A 21,861-nucleotide genomic window follows, 5' to 3' on the forward strand; every position below is an offset into this window, starting at 1 on the left:
CGTACTTTTTTTTAACCATACAAACATTCAACACTATCTAATCTAGTACAGATGCAAGTCAAACGAAGTATTGTAGATGATTATATTTTAGAAGCCCTCGAAAAGGTTATTTGCATTGTGTCAAAGGAGGCTGGATATGAAGCGGTACAACCACAATCTTTAGAACTCTTTTCCAATATACTAGGAGCTTGTAATTTCCGATGCGATTCAGCATAAAGTGAGAAGCATTTTAAGTCCATTTAGCATTTTCGACTGATGCCCTTTCTTATAGATATTGACAATATGCTGACAACAGCTCATCGACAAGCAGAATTAGGTAACAGAGCAAGACCAAATATACACGATATTACCAGATCAGCTCAGAAAGCAGGCACAGATCTGTCCATATTCAAACACTACCTGCAAACGAAACTGAACGATACCCCAACCTGTAAGTAATCCGTTTATCTTTTCTTGCTACCTTGGATATTATATCTATCCTAACTCTTGTTTATATGCCGCAACAAGTAAAGAGAACCAAGAAGTTTTTTAAAGCTCTTAAACAAGAATCAACTGTCGAAAATGTTCCCGAATTCCTACCCTCAGACAATGAGAATTCAGACAATGAAGATGAAAGTACGAGGGAAGATGGTGAAGAAGGCAGCTTACCAGCATATGTACCACGTCACTTTCCTCCATTCCCCAGTAAACATTCATTTCAACAGACACCTGTAAGTATTTATCTAACAGCTTTCTCTTTTCTACACTAAACTGACCAATTTCTTTGCTCGAAAAAGATATATATTGATAGACCTGACGATCCACAAAAAGTGAGAGAGTTAAATTCTGAACAATCACGTACTGTGGAGGAGAATTTGAAGAAACTCATGTCTGCAGAAAACCAGCTTTTGAGACGTCAACAAAAAAGCAACCCAAATGCAATGATAATAGATAATGATTATGCTGAGCACTCAGCAATCCAATATGAGGAGGAAAAAGATGTTAGCATACCACTTGTCAATTATGAGACCTTTATGCAAAGAAGAAAAAGGCAGAAACAATCAGGCACAACACTAAATGTTGTTGAGCGAACAGCACTACCAGCAACAACAATAACAAAATCGTCCTCGGAAGGAATAGATACTGTTATGGAAGAAAGGGACAGTAGAAATGGTGCTAATGCTACACTTCTCGATAATATCAATAGCAATAGTAGTAGCAGCAAAGTATTGCCAATAGAGTCGACACAGAGTCCTTCAAAGAACTAACACTTGAACCTTTGGCATTTATAATGAATAAAGTACTTACTCTCTATACCAAACATAAAACTGGAAAAGCGAGAGACGAACAATTTGATCTTTTCCAAAACTAGTTCCAAATGATTTTTAGAAAATGGGTATGGAGGGATTGGTTGTAGAACATTTACGAGATGCGTAACCTTCAAAGGATAACTAACCGCCCCTCAAACTTCAACCAACATAAATAAGGCGGTCTTGCAGTTGAGGCATAAATGTAATTAGCCGCTGGGTATTATAAAAAAAGGCCGAACTTTTTGGGGACGATTTGGATACTTGTTTTTTCGCTTGACTTTCGCACGAAATGGCTATTTAATTGAGATTATCTTACAATTAAAATTCAGACTCATTTTTAAAATTATTTAGATGAAATGTATAGCTTTCAGATCATACGATTTCTGTCCAAATGCTCAATGCCAAATGTGCGACCTACTCTTACTCAAACAAGGTAAATATACTGTGCCAACAAGGTAAATATACTGTGCCGAAGCACAGAATACCTACCATGTTTGAGTATGTAGTAATGTCAAGCAACAGTTAATAAAAGCTTCAGAAACGTATAGTGAGAAATTTCACAAGATGAACTCACCTAAACGCGTAAGTATCTTTAAGCCGCCTGGTTCGAGGAACCGACAGCACCGTCTTCGCTACGGCGATTCTGTGGGGGTAAACTGTGAGGGTCTTCCATGAACTGCCCAAACTTAAGTGGCAATAGTCATCATATTCTTTGAAGCATTTATATCACGCTGCCAAAGTATGTGGCAGTGTTTACAAACTTTCGTACTGTAACAACGTGAACCAGCACCGATCTTTACACTTTCCATATTTTTGAGCAAACAGTTGTTGCAGACCTAATATTTGATTGTGCATGTATAAGTAAGGAATGTAGAAAAACGGCTCATAGAAATACGGCATATATTGCACAGTATAAGGGAAATGTTAATTACCTGCGACGTGCAATATTCATCAATGTCGACTACCGCAACAAGTTGTTTCTTCTGCCTTTTTAATAAGATTTTATAGAGGACACCTGTGACACCAGAGATTTGTCCTTTCATTCTTACTGTGTCTTTTCCCGACATCCCCGTCCCGAACACGACAAGAGGAATGACTAGCCTTTTATCCATAAACTGCTCTTGACGCCAGATTCTCCGTCCATCTTCCTTGTATCTGTATCAGAAGTAGATCTTTAAGTGCCTTAAGAAAAGCCATCTACCACCAAAAACGCTTACCTGCATAAGTCAACGTCTTCTTTTCTCTTCGGCTCCTCTTTTATCGTTTTTTTCTTTTTTTTCTTCTTGAGCTTCCATACGCTCCCGTTGTCTTTTTAACTTTGCTTCTAATTGTCTTCTTCTGGCCATTCTTCAGTCGTCGTTCCTTTTCTTGTTTCTGTTTATATGTTTTCTTTCCCTCCTATTATACTTGCGACCGCCATCAATCAACACATTAGCTACCTCAGCATCTGCCCGTTGTTTGCCTTGGTAATTGTTGAAGTTGAACTGGGCCGATTTGAAGCTGTAGAAGTCAAATAGTGTCTGCAGATGCTGCAATGTGTATTTCAAGTACACAATATAGGCCTCTTTGGATACGACCTTCGGTGAAGGCAGCGATGACTCAATGGACGTTATTCCTTTCCTTTCTTTTAATTTCTTCGAATAAGTGCTTCTCTTCGTGTAGCCCGCAAAGGTGACTCTTTCACTTTTGCTGCAACTGCGTATCTCGTGATTCTTGTGATTAATATTGTTGAAGCCAACCGCAGCTGTAAAAATTTCATTCCGCCCAGGATCAACAGTAATTGGGTGAAAATACTCACCTACTTCCGCGAGATTGAAGTCGTCTAGTTGTAGTAGTGCCTTTGTATTACCGGAAGTAGCCTTTCGTCTGACAAACTGTAGTGTGATACCATGTCCATCGCTTTGGGCAGTGCAGTTTAGCTTTATTTCACGATCGTTAACAATATCATCGACGGAACTGTATATGTCATACAATATCATTCGAAAAAACGATGTCCATATTGCCCAATGAATATTAAAGCAGAAGGTGAAAAATCGGGATTGTTCAGACGAAGGTAGTGATGGTGGTGGATATACTGAAAGTATCCGAACTTTGGAAATGAGATCGGGAAAATAATTACTTGGATTGTCTGAATTAGGTTATTGAAAAAATCCAATTTTGATAGAAAATCGTCAAAACCGAAAATATTACAGTTACTGTATCCACAAATCAAAACGCATAATGAAATGGAAAAATCCAGGCAAAAAAATTCAGTGTATTTGGCGCTCCGAAAAGCTGTCACTGCACTTGAGATTTACACTTCTTGCTCGCTGGGTTTCACTTAATGAACTGTTGATTTGATTAACACTGCAGCAGTAAGTATTTTCTTTTTTTAGTTTTTTTTTTTTTTCTTTTTTTACCTTTTCTTAATATCTTTAAAAAATTATCCTCATCCATAAAAAAATTCCAGACTTTTTTATATGAACACAACAGCTTCTGTGACATCATTATCACTCGAAGATATTATAGCAAAGATATCTCGTCAGGGAAATAAAGTTGATCTTTCGTTTTTGAAAGACAATCCACAAGCGCAAACGATGTTATTATTAGCACTTCTACAGACTGTAAACCCTGCTTCCACGGCTACTGAAAATACTACAGCAACAACACCCACACCAATGAATAATTTGAATCATCAACAATTAGGTCAATTAATAGCTGCTCTTTACCCTACCTCATCTTTATCTCAAACTCCTAAATCAAATGGCTGGGCAATAGACGAATCAATTGCAAAACCAGCAAGTAAGTGTTGGAGAGACCCACAAACATTATCCGAATTATAGTGAACCCTAATAACATTATTTTCCTCTAGAAGAGACCAAATCAGCAAAGAAAAAGGTCGGACGTAAGCCAGTTACCAGCGACGAAGATAATGTAAGGAAGCTATTCGAATCAAACGATTTAATAAAGAAGACGACGAAAAAGAAAAGACGTCGTTACCTTTTTACAATTGATAACAATTTATTGCATTACAAATATACATAGTCTGATGATCCTAAATTGAAAAGAAAAGCCCAAAATCGAGCTGCTCAAAGGGCATTTAGGGAAAGGAAGGAGAACGAAGTTCGGCAACTAGAACAAAAATTAAAAGAACTGGAAGAAAGTTTGAGCACGTATAAGAATGTAGAACTTGCCGAGGAGAATCGAAAATTAAAAGATTCGATAGCCGAATTACGAAGAGAAAATGAATTAATTAAAGCTTCCACGACATCCTTTGATAAACCCCTTACTGCATTTTTAAAGGATACGGATGGAGAACGACCTTCTAAGTTAATACGACAAAACACTCGATCGGCATCACCCAACAGTAGCAATAGCCATAATAGCTACTCTCCAGAAACAGAAGATGAAATGAATAGTAGGAACAGCAATAAGAGAAGTAACAGTAAAAGTAGTAGTAGCGGTAACAGTGATATCAGTAGCATTGTGTTCACTCCGCAAATGACAATTGAAGATATATTGAATCTCGATTCTACAAACTCACCTATGACAACACCTTCGGCATCATCCATTTCTACGATGCCCATTTCGAACAACATATTTACGAATGATCTGTTTGGTTCGATATCCTATCCTATTCCAATGGAGACAGCCACAACTATGGATTATAGTAAACAATTGAATGATCTTCTGAAAGAACATAGAACGACACTTTCAACAGACCCAAGTCAGTTTGATTTCTTCTACCCTCTTCCATCAAATACTACTGCTGCTATTGTTCCCACAGCGGCAGATAATATACTTATGAATACTACTGACAATTCAGTGCCAGTTAGCTTTGGTGACACTACAACTGCCGCTGCAACTGCTGCTACTATGACAGGTGTTGAAACGACGGAGACAGCTAAAGAAGATGTAGCCACATTCAAATCAGAAAATATAACCAATGTATGGGATAAGTTATCAGAACATCCTCGTTTCTCCGAATTTGATTTGGATTTACTCTGTGATGAAATGAAGCATAAAGCTGTTTGTACTGAACCCTGTAATGATACGAATGCGACGACACACGAAAAAGAATTATTATCTTTGATTGAAAAGCATTATCCTGTCGAATAAGGATAATGGTTTTTTTTTTTTTGGTTTTTTTTTTGTTTCCTTATGTATTATTATGTATAATAAACAATATTTGCTTGATTCGCCTTTATGTTCAAGTGGTAGCAGTAGGCTATAAGAGTAATTATCGACTATATCGAAGGGAAATGCTTGGAATTTAACAATACTTCATGATGGTTAGAAGTATTTATGGATGTTGATTGTATGAAAGTCAGTCGTCTACGTATTTAGGAACGCATCAATGTGAACCCCATGATGATACAAGCAAGTGATACGTAGGGGCTTAATCTTTCTCCAATTCTCGCTGCTTTCCAGAATAATCCGAGCACGCTATTGGGTCACAAACTGATTTCAGTCATGCTATCAAGCGAGTGTTTGGTTATTTAAACAAAAGAAAACTTCTTCTTACCCTGTTTTGTTTCTATCTAATAATGAAGGAGCCTGTGCCTTTATGTAAGTACATGTGCAAATCGTCAATAAGATGACCAGCAACAAGGATTGAAAGTTGAAAATGGCAGACTACATTTAAACAAATTGCCAAAGAGTTAGTTCTTTGGAATAATGATTTAATGGCGATTGCACCAGCGTCAATAATATTACGATGTACTAAGAACATACCATAATACGTTATGCTAAATTAGAGAAGGTGTTGTAAAATGCGAAAGACAAAAATTGCTTTGATTTCTTTCTCGTCCGATATCCTTGGTTTGGATAAGCAAAAATCTTTGTTGTCCATTTGAGAAAACAAATTTCTCCTATTTAAGATACTGAGTTTGTCCAAGAAATTTTTGCAATCGTCTCATAAGGAACACGAGTATTGTAATAAGGCGTTTCCCATCTCCTCGTTCATTTACCACTTACCAATCAAGGACAATCAGTTGGCCAGTTATATGCTACATTGTATATGAACTTATCCATTCGATGGAATTTATCCCCCTTCACTAGACCTGCCTTTTAGTTCCGCCATGCTACAATGGGTAATCCCCAGGTCCCCAGCAACCACAACTGTCTAAACACCTTCTTTATTCTTAATCCTCAAAGGGATTTTTTTTAGATATGTATCAGCTTATACAATAAATAGGATCTGCCCCGGGCAAGTTTTGGTGCTCATCGGGTTTCTGAAACTGTAATTAAAAGAGCCCTCAAGGAACCATGTGAACCCGTAATGAGACGTTTTAGATATATATAAGTGGCGCCGGCCAATGGCCTCAACAAACTCGACTTTGAGAACAGAATAACAACAGCGAAGGCTCAACGCAAAAGTTTATACAAGCAGCGTAGTCAGGCAGCTTGGATCAGTTTTGCCAACAGATGAGCCGTGAAGAATATCTAGCAGTAATTGCCCACTTAAGTCAAATCCGAAAAAACCGTAAATCCTTTCTTTTCTAGCCAGAAGGCCCAGAAGCAGCCGCAGATATGATGACTACCCATACGAAAAACATATATTCTGGACGACATAAACCATCAATCTTCCGTTCCGCACAACCACAATATGATTCACAACAGCCAGTCAACTCCGAGGTATTCCGATCTAAGAAGATACTCTCGATACCACCAAAAACAGTTCCACGAAATAAGGCTCCCAGCGTGCGTGATAAACGATTAGAAATGCTTCAGCCCCTTACCAACCTTATAGCTGCCGCTATTACGTCTTTTTCAACTATTTGACAAGGGTCCTACACTCATTAACATCGATCAAGCCTATCACAATTTATAACAAAGGCTCATCTACAGATCTACGTTGTTATCGTCCAATAAGTCTTACCGCTATTTTCCGTAAGATTCTAAAACAATGTATGCAACATCATCTACTGCTTAACAACTCGCCACACGACATTGCTCATTGTTTTCTGCAGTGCTCAACGTTCTTTTGAATAAGTACTTTTTCAAGCTGAAATTTGTAACATTCTAAAGCGCCAGTACAGTACTGATCAATCCTTACCTTTCTTGATATCAAATCAGCGTATGACATGGTTGATCGCTATGCTAATTGAATACAATACGGCCTCGCACACCAGTCTAGCTATTTGAACTGCTACAGAAGTTATTTGACAAAGTACGAATAGAAATCTACACAACAACGCCAAGTTAGAACAACTTTACCTTGTCATCAGCGTCCTCCAGGGCTCTGTTATGTCCCCCTTTTTGTATTCCCATTACATCAATGAGCTACCATCGCTATTATGATCACAGCCACTCGCCGCCTGATACCTCTCAAGCACCAGCTGATGTGATGTTACCTCTTATATCTTCTCTATATTGGCGATGTTGAGCTTATGGCCGATCGACGTCACATAACTTTGAAGAAGATAGTCTTCACTTTAATATCGATGGTATTCTGATAAATATGTATTCTTAGACCCCTCTAGACTATGTACTCATCGCACCTCATTACAGCACTAACGGTTCTTTCGGTACCTTGAAGTTCCCTTTCAACCAGGGGGAAAGCATTAATGCGAATAAACTAATCCGTATTAATACTATGAAAACCCTACACTGCAACGAAGCAAATAGGTGTCATTGGTGTAATCTCTGATGGCTTTGAATAGCACCTTTCCATGCAATTTTATGCCCAAAATGATCTGGGTAAAAATAGAGTATGGTGTACCCACAGTTGAAACAACACAAGCAATTTCGAAGACACCTAAAGTAAATGCGCATGCGAATTCTTTGTTGGTTTTTACTTGCGGTCCCGCGAAGATCATGCTATGTTTGGCCAACCTACAGTCCATGCGGAAATGTATTACAATCTACAAGCTAAGTGTTTCCTTCCCAGGCGTCAACAAAATCTGTGTATGCTCAGCTTGCCCATTCTTCAATTTGAAAGCTGTATATATTCTAACATAGAGCCAATGATTTCAACTAGCTTCAGTGCTGCATCACCAATTTCTGTACACAGCTTCTTCATCTGCAACAATGCGACACGTCAAGTCCAAACTTATCTGTCAATGCCTCCCCCACCCTTTTTATTAATCCTATTATATGGCTCCCTATCAGTAAGGCCGAATATAACCGATGTATTCGATAGCGATTGGACTGGCTTCAAAGTGGGCACAACACCCGTCAACGATCCTCACTAAGTCGCACGCTATATCCTGTTTCAACATGCGTTGTCGCCTTTTTTCTACCGTTTTCTGTTCCTGATTTATCATCATCTAACCTTAATTTCTCTCAACATGTCCCTTCGGATCAACGCCCAGCGCTCAAATATGATTTGGCCCGCTGTCCGTCGCATTTTATTCCAACTCTATCATGTCCAACATATCCAAGCCAGGAATCCCTTCCTCCACCGCTTCTTGGGCAACATTCTATTGACGGGTTACCTGCTTCACTATATTACAGGTATACCCTTCCTTCCTTTTCTCATTTAAGCTCAAATAGGTTTCCAGCTCTGTAAACATTTATATCTGCCCCGAGCAATTCAGATAATCTTTAGGTATTTTGTGTCCTTTGGGCCTTGAAATCTTGAGATGATATTTTTGATATTCAATCTCTTTGGACCTATCTTGTAAACTATTATATCGCAAAGCAACCACTGTTTACAACAAAATGATCTTACCACCTTTTGCAACAAAAAAAAAAAGAACCAATTTTAATTTTTTATCGTTGACAATGGAATAGATGAAAAGATTCACCGGAAAAATTACTTTGATACGAAAGCGAGCGCAGTTAATTTGTATTCAAAAGACAAAGAATCCTGCAATAGGGAAAGGGAAAAATGGGGTTGGTGAGGGTGACGTTTGTGTGTATCAAAACACTACAGCATACGCGTTCCATTGATCAATTGAATGCAGTTGTCTGATTCCCATCATTTGTTCGAAGGTCGAACTACGCCTATCATTTTAAGCTACTCTATTGTAAATAATTTTGTTCTTGCTGGTTATTCTTCACGCATCAACATTTATGATTTAATGTTCCAAGGAGACCCAATATTCGTATGGTCAACCTTCAGTTGATTTTCATATTGATATAGAAGGTATATACTATTATAAAAAACCTCAATTGTACACGTAGGGAAATCGCATGTTTGTTGAGCGAGTCGAATAATAAAACCTTGACCATTTTTATGCAGATAGGGTGGAAAGAGTACAATCGGCTTACCTCATCCTCCTATCTATCGCTGTCTAGAACATCGTAAGATTGTCGAATCAGGCAGAATTTGGAATGATAACCGCTATGGCTACGTTATTATTATTATTATTATTGTTGTTGTTGTTGTTGGTTGCTTCAAGGGTTGAAATTATTAAAAGTCTTGGCGTCAAGAGGAACATCAAGGATAACGGGCGCTAGAAACAAAACTAATACAGAAATATCACGGGAATAAACAAATCATAATGAATGTACGATTCTGTATTTGTTTGTGATTTATGAATGGATGAAGACAGATTCAAGTAAAATACGTTTTGGAATACTGCCAAATGAAATCTCTTTCGCATTGTGTCGCCGTACTAAATTCGATACATGTCCTCCGCCACAAGGACGTAGTTGATCGAAGGCACGTTCCGCACGCCAAAAATTAAAATTATAATTGTGCCGCTGAATGTAGGACTAACTCCTTAAAGTATTCGTATGGTAACTGCTGATGGTCGCATTGTTGCAGTGCCCAAATAGATTGCCATCCCTTTCTTGATTTTGTAAAGTAATGCGATGACCTTGCAAGCTGCGTCTTAATGTAGACTTGGCATAAGATTTTCTTCAAGCCAACCACTATTTAAACTTGGTATACCATTATAAAGATAACCTCTCTATGAAGGCATTTATAGGTGAAAAATCAGTGACTTTGTGAGTGAAGTTACGTCCTCAATATTGTTATGCTTTGAAGTAGATGAGTGAAAATAGGTAAAAGCTGTGTGTAGTTCTTATTAAGGCTGAATTTTGTTTAATAGTTGACGGCTGGCATCTTATGCTCACCAAATGCCCATTTATATGATTCTGCAAAGGTTTTGTCGAGTTTTTTCTTTTTTTCGGGATATGCGCACGGACAACTTGACAAATCAACAAGAATACCTACTACTACAAAAGTATCAACTAATATACGTTCCTCAATATTTGTAACATCTATAACTGACACATCTGCAAAATAAAAAGCTACAACGCAACTACAGTGTTACTCAACGAATACTAATACTGCCCAACTGGTCGTGGTCGAACGGCTAAGTTGGCACTAAATGGAAAAGGCCGATTTCCCGTGAACAAAGTCCTTTTCTGATTTAATGGCAACTGTTTTTACTCATTATACAGAAAAAGAAAAAAAAATGTCACGAGACAAAAATTAGGTGGATATCAAAGATGTATAACGCAAATCGGGAATGGGAATGGCTCGCAAATGCCAAATGGTGGTTCCGGAAATTTTAATAGTTTTTTTTTATATATTCGAGTAGTAGGAAGAAGAAGCAAGTTTTCGCTTGCCATGAGCTTCCTATATGATCACAAGTAGGCTTGTATGCTATTTTCTTTAATAAGCGATAATGACAAGAACTGTTATTGTTTGCCTTACAGTGTAAGCATGTCTTCTACAGACACGTAGTCTGCATCTATACGCTTTTACGCAAAATGCTGTCGCACTTTAAAATGAAAACTTATCACATCATCAAAAAATATGATACGTCGACTGACAATACGGATGTCATTTTTTTTTGGAAATTTTTACGTTGCGAATTTCTAAACATATTAGCAAAGTTAAGAATACGTGTTGTACGTGGACAGAAAGAAAGGGGCAGTATGAACTGTTAAGAAAAAATCAAGAATAAAACGATAGAATCATTCAAGTGGCAAAAGATTAAAGCAAAAAAGGTCAACATCTGCGATATGACAAGTTTCGATAGCAATCGACTCTTATGATGGATCAAGGTCAGACAATTTTTAATATTACACTGCGATAAGTTCTCTTCAATATCAATATGATTATCTTCAATAACATATCATACATAGAGATTTGCTGACACGCTCGCTCACGAAGAATATACTGTTCAAATTTTTTTGATTGCTAATGGTTCTTTTGTTCAAATTAGGGTAGTCTCAACACATTTCTGCATAGTTTATCTTCTTTGCGACCAAAAATTTGTCTTCCAAATCAATAAAGATTTTGTGTTGAGGAACATGTAAGCGAACATAAATGATCCTTGAGACGAAAGACGTCAGAGGCTTTCAAGCTACTCTCTTTACGAATTGTTGCCCAAAAACAAATGCTTCTATTTTGGCATCGAAGGATCCACAAAAAAACCATTAGTATATAAAATACTCTGCAATTAATACTTCTTCAGGCACCAAGAGCTCACGCATTGTTTCAGCAGCATTGTTAAGAAATACGACACAAATTGCTCAGATGCCACGCAATCTGATCTCTCAAATATGCGACATTTTATTCTCAAATACCCAACACTTCCTTTCTCAAGTCTGCAATGATTTGAACCTCAATCACATTTCCGCAATATAGCTGACCCGGCTTCTAACAGCGCGTTTAGAAACGAGGGAAGGTGGGAGAGCGACCAAAGCAAAAATTTCTCTCACTAGTGGGGTAAACGTTTGACCGTTCCAGCAGATCAAAAAAGGCTCTCATTTTCTTCTTTCCGTTGCACGTACGAGAATAGTTCTTATCAAAGTTATCTACATGGGAAATAGGAGATATTTTAGAGTAGGTCTTTGTATCCAATATAAGTACTTACAAGCGGTTAAGTCTCATCAATGGTGGTCTTTGCATTTGTCCACTGATGAGAACATATAAGCAACTGCCATACGCGTCCTAACCACATAGTATTTGTGACAGCTCTCTTTTACATTTGCAAGCGAATAGCATCCTTCTCAAATTAATAATATCACTTTAAAGGAATAAGCTACATAACAAATAGGCAATATAGAGTTTAACCGAAAACATATCATCCGTTACATATTCACCTTTTTTTTTTAGTCCAGAGATCAGCCATTTTATCCGTGTTTCTATTCGTTTCTGTTATTAAAACTGGTTTCTTTTATCAAGTATAATCTCAAAGTGTCACTTATGTGGTTCCTTCATAAACTTTAATACCACTTATCTCTGATACCAAATTTGCACTGATGCCTCCGTTGCCAACATGGAAGTGTCAAGATGTAGAACAAATCAGTATTGCTGAATAGAAATTAGTTTACTGTATTTGTTATTATTTTTTTTAGTTTAGTAGCGAAAAGCAATGGTTGGACGTTTTGGTTTGCTGTGGGTGTCTGTACCTGATTCGTCTCTGTTCCTGTAGGTGTTGTTGCGGTCCCTACTTTTCCTTTCTTTTTCTTATTGTTAAACACAGCCTGAGATACTTTACTTTATCTCTATCTTTTTCCGCGTTTTGATTGGCAGGCCCTACCCAACAGATTGGAATAATGATCTCCGCCAATTTTTGAGTTTGCCAGGCGTTTTCATTCTCACAATAAATCATACCATAACCCGCTCCTTTTCTGCTGAAAGGCTGCAGAAGAATCGATTGAAACAAAATGCGTTCGTATTGCGAGATTGTGCAGACAATCAGCATACATTTTAAAAAGGGAACAATGCGGACCTTCATTTTTCTACAATGTTAATAAGTGTTGGTGTGTTTATGTGTGTGTGTGCGCGTAGATTGCAAAAAGTGGACTTTTTTTTTCATTGACCGCAAATAAGTAAAAGGAAAAATACTAAACTGACTATAGGATAACCAAGTTGCAAAAGCACCAAAAACGTTTCGTTCGCCCAACTGTGTACTTGAATCTCATATTGCAAACAATATGTCTTGCAGCTGTTCGAAATTCTACGACATACTAGTCTAGACTCTAGACACACTAATATTAAGTTTAGCGTGTATTCCAGATTTCCTAATAGTTATAGATACGCGGTATAATAAACTAAAATTAGCAGGGATAGGCCGGTTTTCAACCTATAACAGTTATACCTTCAAAACTTTTAAAACGTAACCATTGCTAACAAAAGCGAGTATTTATAGAACACACGCAGCTACACGCAATGTAGTTTTCAGTTACCTGTAATGGATAAGAGTTACGTTACACTTAGATAACATTATTTGCAATAAAAACCCTGCTTCTGAAATGTGCAATTATTACGCTATGCTTTGCAGACATCTTACTTAGCAGTGATAATAATGTACTATAACCCTTTTTTTCGAACAAAAAAAGGCTTTCTAAGCAAGGAAAAAAAAAATTCAAATACAGACAGATTTGTTTCTCATCTCGTTTCTGCTAGATAAGTATATCACTGTTAAAGAAAAAACAAAAAAAATGAAAAAACGTAAGTGTGCGAAATTCCTTCCTTCTTTCTTCTTTTTTTTCCTATACGAATTATTTTTTTTTTGGAACCCCTTTTTCAGTTTCTAACAAACAATCGATCTCTTTTCTATTTATATGTTATAAACGTTCTTCGTTAAAGTAAAGAACAGAAGGAAAGGAAGCATACTGACTAAGGCTTACATACATTTTCTCTCGGTTTTTTTCTGGCCTTAGCTTGTTTTCTTTATTTTTCTAAAGAATAAAAACCAACTGGAAAAAATGAATCGTTCATCCTCGATTCACTGCTTTTTACAAACACCTAACAACATCCATCATTATCGTCCGCAAGCTGAAGATATCTTATCAGATGAAGATTTGCTCGACCTATTTCGAATTATCAAACAGATCATCAGAAAAAAGCCTGACTCTGAACGAATCGCCAAACTTTACTTTTGTATAACTTATGCTATGGGCGATCTATACCAGTTTTATAAACCTATTCACAGTGATGTTCTAATCTTTAAAGATGAATCAAATGTCAGTATAGGCCCTATTTTTGCTGAAGTACAATTGCCTCCTTCGGCTACTTGCTGTCAGAATGTACTACCAGAAGATCCTTTGCTGACAACCAGTACAACAAGAGCAATTACTGCGTCTCCAGCACAAGCCGCCGCACTGACACCAACCACGCCTAATGGAACAATAAACAATACCAAAAGTGTAACGACAAAATGGAATAACCACCATTATTACTATAATCACCATCATCACTCTTCTACCGTTGCTGCTGCTGTCGCCTCATCAGCAAACGCTGGCGTTTCCACACCAAACCATCCTAATTTATCTTCGCAACCGAGTGCTGCTGCTGCTGCCAATTCTGCAGTACCAGCAAGCGCAGTAGCAGTACCTCAAAGAATATTATCCGTTTCTTATTTAACTAATCCTTCTCCACAACACAAAGCGAGTCCCCAAGTCTCTGATTCACAGCTTTTATCGCGTGAACATAGAGAATCAGCTGCTCAGGCAGCAGCAGCAGCAGCACTAGCTACACCAACAGCCACACCTACACCAACAGCTGTAGATGTTGATGAGACAGCAACGGATCAATATACAGTTCGACCTTATACTAACCTTCGTTCTGCCTATCCTGTTCATCATCAACCCTCCGCTTCTTCTTTATCTTGGTCTTCATCATCAGCAACGCCCCTAGAAGAGCCAGGTTCTCCACCTCCACCACAACCTTCTCATGCTTCTATGCCACCACAAACATCATCACAACAACAACAACAACAACAACAGCATGCATTGTATCATCAGCATCCTCATCATTTTCAATCATCTACTTTTTCCTATCAGTCACAGCAACAGCAACAACAAAGGTTATCTTCAAGCTCTGCAAGCATCAATGGAGGGTCGGCGCCGCCGCCTCCTCCACCTCCTTCATCCGTATCTTCATCTCATGATATACATCATTCAACGCCTCTTACTACACCGTCCTCTGGTTCAACATCTTCTATGGTGTTTGGATCAATAACGGCAAACAGCATCACAACAACAACTGAAGCAAGCTCACCTACCATGGGCAATTCTTTCCCTTCCTCAAATACCACAGCTGTTTCATCAACTCATATGTCTACTGCCGCTACAATGACTGCGAATACTGTCACTACCGGACAACAATCATCGTTTGTTTCCAATCATAGTAATAGCTCTAGCTCGACCACGGGTAACTCTTATACTACTTTATCAAGATATCCTCATCTGAATACCCTTATTCATGGTAATGGTACCAATACTGAAGTCCTGATGGAACCTAAACAGAGAGGTTTCTATTATCAAGACGGTCGTATCACAAGAGAACCTGCTTTATTACAACGTTATGCAGAACAAGGTGTCTTAACACAAGCTTCTTTGATGAGGAAGAGAAAAAAGATCTTTGGTCAACTGGATCAGGATTACCCCTCAAGTTATGTTGAGGCTTTGAGTACACCTGCACCAGCCAAGAAACCAAAAATTCCTCATCGACATGGTGAATTTAGACAAAGACGTAAGTTCCATTTCTCACATTGTCACAAACGCTTGACAACAAACGTTAACCCATCCCTACTGTCTTTTTTTTTATAATGTTTGTTTGTTTGTTTGTTTGCAGGTGATGATATCATCAGTAGAATGAGAACCATATTGATATCCGATCTAGAACAGAAAGCACAACGATTACCAGAATCCTTCACGCTAAGCATTGAGAAAGCGACTTTGTCACCTAACGTGGTCTATTCAAATCTGAGCACAGAGGAAGCAGGCAAACTACTTGCACCTGCTCTTCGTATTCTTTGCTACCATTCCAACATGAAGCCTCACTTGGATAACGGCATGAATCAAAATGGCATTTATTATAACAACGATTATTTCCGTTTGTATTTGGCCTTTGTTCAGTTTCAAGAGATTTTCGCTACACTGTTCCCTAATGAAGTGGTGCGTATTACAAGCTTTTTGGATGATATTATTAACAACAACAACAATAGCAACAACAGTAGCAACAGCAACAGCAATGCTACTTCACCATCGGCTGATAACCAGTTATCCTCCAATTCATCCCAAATGGAACGCGATAAAGATCGTGAACGTAATGCCAATATGAAAGCCTACCGTGGTTGGATAGAACCCTTCTTGGCAGAAACAAACTGGGCAGCTTTCAGAAGAAATATTATGGTAGGCGAACGTATTATGCAATTAACTAAAGTCGTTGGTCAAGGTGTTCTCTTAATGACGAAAGAATTGAGCGGTTCGAAATTGCATTTGACGTTTACTAATAACGAATGGGAAGAATTCATTCAAGGTCTGTCGCAGGGTCTTTGGGATGACACGATTGACTGGAGTCATGACGATGATGCCTATATATATAACGATGAGCAGCACGCTTATAGAAAGAAAAAGGATCACATTAATGGCGGTTCCTTGCTCGTCAATGAGTTGAAAATGAAGTTTGCTACTCACTTTTGGTTTACCGAAGATGGTAAATTGGTCCCTCCTGCCGAACGAAAGCGATTAAGAGCTTTAGAACGTCAGCAGAACAATAATAATGGCAATAGTAACAATGCTAGCAGCAACAACAACGATAATAATAATAACAATAGCAGCAGTACTGGTAACAATAATGGTAACAGCAGTAATAGCAGTAGCAATAGTATTGATAATAGCAGCAATAGCAGTTTAACTTCCAACAACAATGACGCTAGTAACCATAGCAATTACAATAACAATAATAACACAAGCAATATAGACCATCATGTAAATAATAACGACTATGACAATAATGTATAGTTTTGTTCTCAACCTTTTTTTTTTTCTGTGTAAAATGTAACTAAGTAAATCCTTTTTATTAAACTTTTTTTTTCTTTTTTTTTTTTTTTTGTAATATCTCGTTCTTTGAAAGCTTTTATATGCGCAAAGGAAGTCAATAAATGCTTTACCATTTTAATATTTTTGCTTGCACCCATGCTCGGAAGTTCAGCGTTGCAATTTCAAGCCATATTTGTTTGAATTGTAATGAAGGGAAGCCACTCAACTAGAGACCATTTGATGCGCTTGATACCAATCCATCTTAGTATTTTTGGATTGTAAAAGGATAACTTTCTTATTGTGCGCTTTAGCAGAGCAATTGAGACCAATGAGGACCGGTAGCTTCGCAAGCATATATGTAGAATTTCATAAACAGAAGCTCATTTCTTAAAGACTTCCGTCTTAACCTGCACTATACCAAAACGGTGATAATTGATTGTGATCGCTTTTTATTAGAGGGAACACCTTTTACAAATGAACGTGAAAAGACATTAGTCTGCACCGTCCAGCCCCCCTTAAAGTACGATCTGTAATTATGGTGGCAGAATAAAGCTGTCCATAATACATGTCTTCTATTTTGTGTCCCATACTATTCGTCCAGCAATCAAAGACATTCAGTGTACGGCCCAACCTCAGCATACACTCAAAGAGGATATTTGCAAATTTACGAATGGAAGTCTCAACACACCTATTTTGGAGATACTATGATTAGTAAGTTGTTCTATTTTAGTCCCTCAAAAGACAACTGACTACGGGGCGCCAAATTCCTGTAGACCCAGCTCGCACTATTCATTAAGCATCCTTTGTCAGGGGACTTGTCATCTGTTAATTATTGTTGACAACCAGGAAATTAAGACGACATGTCTTTTACAACTTAACGTATCCTTAGTTACCAACAGCTCTTCTCATAAATTTTAAAATATAGAGCTATGAAAGCCTTTTCTTTTCAAGCAGCATGCTTTCATAGTGAACGTGCATTTTTTGTGCTTCATTGAACAAAAAAGAGATTTTTTGCTAAAAAAAATGTAAGGACAAAGCATATCGCATTTACATCAACTATCCGAATGTCTAAACAACATAATGTATTGCCTATTTTATTTTATTCTTTCTAAAGTGGGAAGGCTTGAAGGGAAGGTCGAAGAAAAAAGACAAAATAATAAGTTAAAAAGCGTTAAAACAAAAAACCAACCCAAATTGATATGGAAAGGGAAAAAATGCCAAGGTATAAATACTTTTTCATTCGTGTAAACATATTATTACTTGATGTTTGTAGATGACTGGCGCGCATCATCAAGTGTAATAAGTTATCACAACAACAAAAGAGAATAGCGAGTGGCAACCTTCACTATTGTGTAATTTCTTCAAATAACATTTCTACAAACGCACAGAAGACGACAGTAGAGTTAGCTGACAAACACTCTCGTTGACTTTTACCTCGTTATTGCTTACGTTTTAATTGCTCTTTCGTAAGTTGATCTTTGTATCTATCGAAATCAAAAAAGCTTTCCGGAATAGGCGGAGCATTTGGCTATGAATGTTTACAGCAGATAGTTCTTATTAGGCACACGCATTGCAGATAGCTTCTACCTCTCACTCTCAAAATAAAAGGATATATTACCTCATCGTCTGGATCATGATACTGTGTTTTTTAATTAAAAAACTTGGGATTAGTTATCGTAATTGTTTTCTGCGAGTTTTAAGAACGGATGGGACTATACCGGTTCAAGATAAGGGTGTTTCAATGCTTCTTCTACGGTAATTCGCTTTGCAGGATTGAATGCCAAAAGTTTTTCCAGCAGATCAACCGCTGATATAAAAAATACAAAAGATAAATTGAGTGAGAAGAACATTCTCTTTTTCTTTCCATATTGCTTGGGTAAGTTAGACTATTTACCTAAGGGGTTTGCATTGGGAAATAATTTAGAGAAGGGTATCCTTTTCTTGAAAGGTAGACTACGGATGTAATCACGAGCTCTACGGCTCTTGATTCCGTAAAAATCGTCCATGGTAGGTGTACCAAGCACATCCAAGATAAGTGTCAATTGATGATGATAATCTCTACCCGGGAATAATGGTTTACCGCTCAACATCTCTGCCAAGATGCATCCCACAGACCATACATCGATGGCCTTTGTATACTCTTTGAATGTCAACATGATTTCGGGTGCACGATACCATCTCGTAGCAACATATTCCGTCATGAAACCACTATTTTCATCAGCTGAATTGGCAGATCTTGCTAACCCTAGATCACAGATCTAAGGTTTCGATGTGTGAGGAATAATAGAAATAGGGCCCAATAGCACCGTAAAAATAAAAGCCCCAAAAAAGCAGGTGATATTTACCTTCAGATCACAGTTCGCGTTCAATAATAGGTTGGATGGTTTCAAATCTCGGTGAAGAACGTTGGCTGAATGCATTGCTTTCAATGCTCTTAATGTCTGATATGTAAAATATTGACAATGATCATCTGAAAGGTCCTGGGTACGAATCACACGATGCATATCCGTCTCCATCAATTCCTGGACAAGGTATCTATTTGGTTGAGGTCCTAAAATGATCAGCATTCAAAATGCAATCTTGCTATCAGTCTAGCGCTTACACTTCAGTAAAATCTTCTATTGTCTTTGGCTTCATAATATCAAGAATAGAGATAATCTATGTTAAAAATTAAAGAAATATGACAAAGAAAAAAGAAAGCTTGAGCAAGTTACCAAAACTGAATTTCACTATGGTTACAAAAATAACGGCTACTTCATTACATTTTCATGGTTAAAATACTTTAACAGTTTGATTTCTCGAAGTGTTCTTAGGCAAAACATGGCGTGCTCGAAAGGTAAGATTCTCTTGATGGCGACCATTTGACCTGTTGGTTTATGTACAGCCGAACTTTTTTTTTTAAAAAAAAGTATAGCGTTGTTGTGGGTTATAAAGTAAACAGAAATGAGTACTTGTATCGAGTAGCCATAGCTCTGTCAATTTACCAAACAACACCGTAAGCGCCCTCGCCAACAACATCGATAACATCATATTGATCGCCGCCGTTAAAGTATTTCAAACGAGATGCAATCTCATCTCGACGTGACATGGTCATAATTTGTGATTTGCAGCAAAAACAAAAACAAACTCTTTTCTTGCTTTGCAAGTTCAATTGCTATAAGTATAACAAAGAAAGTGTTTACCTTCCCAGATACAATAAATACGAATAGGGAGGATGGGTTATCAAGAGCAAAAGAAAAAGTAATTTATGTGCTTAAGGTTCAAAATGGCAATTGATTGGCTGTCATAACAATGAACTTGAATTTGACAAATTAAAGTTGCAGACAAGCTTTTATTCAAAAAAAGGGGGAGAGGGGGAAGGGAGCCAAAAAGAGAACGAACATTGAAATTTTACCAATGTTGGACAGCAGTAAAAATCATTATTGACTGCTTTGACGAATGCTACGTTTCGTATTTGCAAGAATGCCCAGTTCCATTAATGATGTTGTTTGCCCATCGTTTACTCACCTATAAGTAAGAATTTTGTACTTGTAGCTTTGAAATTGACATAGTAAAGAACAGCATCCTGACATTGTGTTTGAATAGGTGAGATATGTCAAGCAAGCAGCTTCCCGTAAACGTACTTTATTGAAAAAAAAAAATTCTGGGCTACAATATGCATTCCCTATTTTAATGACAGTAGGCATTGTTTCATGAGTTTGGAGACTGTTTATGGCTAATCATAATGAAATCCTATGGTTGAAAAGTTATGGAAAGAAGAATATACATAAGGACGCTGACAGTAACGACATGAAGCAGAGTCTATAGCTTATTGGGCAGAGATAATACATAGACTATATTACTGTGAATGTTGGAAAGAAGTTCATAGCATCCTTCCCATCATACGCCATTGTACTCGAGATTCTATAGATAATCCCCTTTCAAACTGCATACAATGAAAAAGACAAAGCATATATTCGATTAAAAAGAGACAATATATTATAAGATACAACCTCCAATTTCCGAAAGCAGTAACCGACGCCAATTCAACTGAGCTTATTATCAAACACATGCATCGTTTCATAGCAATAATGAATTTATCGGGAACTGCCTTGTTTTCCGACATCTATGACAATGACGTCTTTGACCATAATATAGCATTGAAGTTGAAAATGTGTTTTAGAGTTATAATTCATATGCGACGAAAGAAATGGAAACACAATCAAAGAGGTACTCTTAGAAAGTTTACGGCTTCCAGAAATTCAAACAATACGAGTACCAATTCTCAATATAGTATAGTTGAGCAGGCTTGGACTTTTAATATATCAAATGTAAATACTACTCTGGTCTATCCAGAATAAGCTACTTCTCAACAGATTTGGTTCTTTTTTATGCATTGACTCTTTCTATCAGAACTAAGTCTATGAATAAAAATAGTATGCGTCGCTTTTTTCAACCTTGTGGTCTTTTCATGAAAAATGGCAGTAACTCAAAAACCATAACAAGCACGCCAGCATTCTGTACCGGTGAGATATTGACTTACATGCTGAATTCCTATTATTCGTCAATGCATACCAACGACAGCCCTTATATACATACTTCTACATAATTGCCAAAAGCGTTCAGAACCAGAGAGAAGGGAGGGGAGGGACATAAGAAGCTTAGAGCGATCTGCCTAGAGAAAGCAAAAGGTTCATGACTCTTATACTTTTATGGTTAACATCTAGAAAATACTTGGGTTTCATAGAATCGTTTGGAAAAAAATAATTTAAGGGATCATAGACTAGAAGTTTTTCTTTCTGGTCGTAGTAACAGTCCTTTATGCAGAACCATTCATTTTGCTACTTCCTGTAAAGGACATACAAAGAAAGCGCTCAAATATATCTTTGCTTTTACTAGGTAAAATCTCATTGCAGAAGCAAACGGCAGAGGT

General features: G+C 37.5%; 6 protein-coding genes across 6 annotated transcripts; 3 read left to right on the forward strand and 3 right to left on the reverse strand.

The window, feature by feature from the left end:
• Positions 1 to 18: 18 nt before the first annotated feature.
• On the forward strand, positions 19 to 1,315 carry BDF20DRAFT_897733 (uncharacterized protein). Its single transcript, XM_053082568.1, has 4 exons — positions 19 to 190; positions 272 to 430; positions 508 to 710; positions 777 to 1,315. Exons 1-4 carry the CDS (start codon positions 52 to 54, stop codon positions 1,245 to 1,247), a joined length of 972 nt encoding a protein of 323 aa, XP_052931451.1. The 5' UTR covers positions 19 to 51; the 3' UTR covers positions 1,248 to 1,315.
• A 1,235-nt stretch (positions 1,316 to 2,550) lies between these two features.
• BDF20DRAFT_195597 (uncharacterized protein) lies at positions 2,551 to 3,517 on the reverse strand. Its single transcript, XM_053074899.1, has 2 exons — positions 3,459 to 3,517; positions 2,551 to 3,369 (listed from the first exon to the last, which is right to left on the reverse strand). Exon 2 carries the CDS (start codon positions 3,266 to 3,268, stop codon positions 2,639 to 2,641), a length of 630 nt encoding a protein of 209 aa, XP_052931452.1. The 5' UTR covers positions 3,269 to 3,369; positions 3,459 to 3,517; the 3' UTR covers positions 2,551 to 2,638.
• Positions 3,518 to 3,748: 231 nt separating this feature from the next.
• BDF20DRAFT_917159 (uncharacterized protein) lies at positions 3,749 to 5,387 on the forward strand (the record flags this gene model as incomplete). The annotated part of the gene is made up of 3 exons (XM_053084531.1): positions 3,749 to 4,070; positions 4,141 to 4,202; positions 4,314 to 5,387. The coding sequence occupies 3 exons, from the start codon at positions 3,749 to 3,751 to the stop codon at positions 5,385 to 5,387; spliced, it is 1,458 nt and encodes a 485-aa protein (XP_052931453.1).
• Positions 5,388 to 5,611: 224 nt separating this feature from the next.
• Positions 5,612 to 5,903, reverse strand: BDF20DRAFT_828601 (transmembrane protein 167a precursor; the record flags this gene model as incomplete). Its single annotated transcript, XM_053078262.1, has 2 exons — positions 5,612 to 5,714; positions 5,794 to 5,903. Coding segments are annotated over 2 exons (213 nt in total), but the record flags the coding sequence as incomplete, so codon positions are not given.
• A 7,986-nt stretch (positions 5,904 to 13,889) lies between these two features.
• BDF20DRAFT_839744 (uncharacterized protein) lies at positions 13,890 to 16,931 on the forward strand (the record flags this gene model as incomplete). The annotated part of the gene is made up of 2 exons (XM_053079315.1): positions 13,890 to 15,657; positions 15,760 to 16,931. 2 exons carry the CDS (start codon positions 13,890 to 13,892, stop codon positions 16,929 to 16,931), a joined length of 2,940 nt encoding a protein of 979 aa, XP_052931455.1.
• Positions 16,932 to 17,802: 871 nt separating this feature from the next.
• On the reverse strand, positions 17,803 to 20,266 carry BDF20DRAFT_897769 (mitogen-activated protein kinase). Its single transcript, XM_053082569.1, has 9 exons — positions 19,934 to 20,266; positions 19,712 to 19,838; positions 19,552 to 19,607; positions 19,295 to 19,484; positions 18,844 to 19,207; positions 18,668 to 18,756; positions 18,568 to 18,588; positions 18,399 to 18,477; positions 17,803 to 18,323 (listed from the first exon to the last, which is right to left on the reverse strand). Exons 1-9 carry the CDS (start codon positions 20,041 to 20,043, stop codon positions 18,295 to 18,297), a joined length of 1,065 nt encoding a protein of 354 aa, XP_052931456.1. The 5' UTR covers positions 20,044 to 20,266; the 3' UTR covers positions 17,803 to 18,294.
• Positions 20,267 to 21,861: the final 1,595 nt, after the last annotated feature.

This window comes from Mycotypha africana, assembly GCF_025528875.1.
Source record: "Mycotypha africana strain NRRL 2978 chromosome Unknown BDF20scaffold_13, whole genome shotgun sequence".
Taxonomy (NCBI): Eukaryota; Fungi; Mucoromycota; class Mucoromycetes; order Mucorales; family Mycotyphaceae; genus Mycotypha; species Mycotypha africana.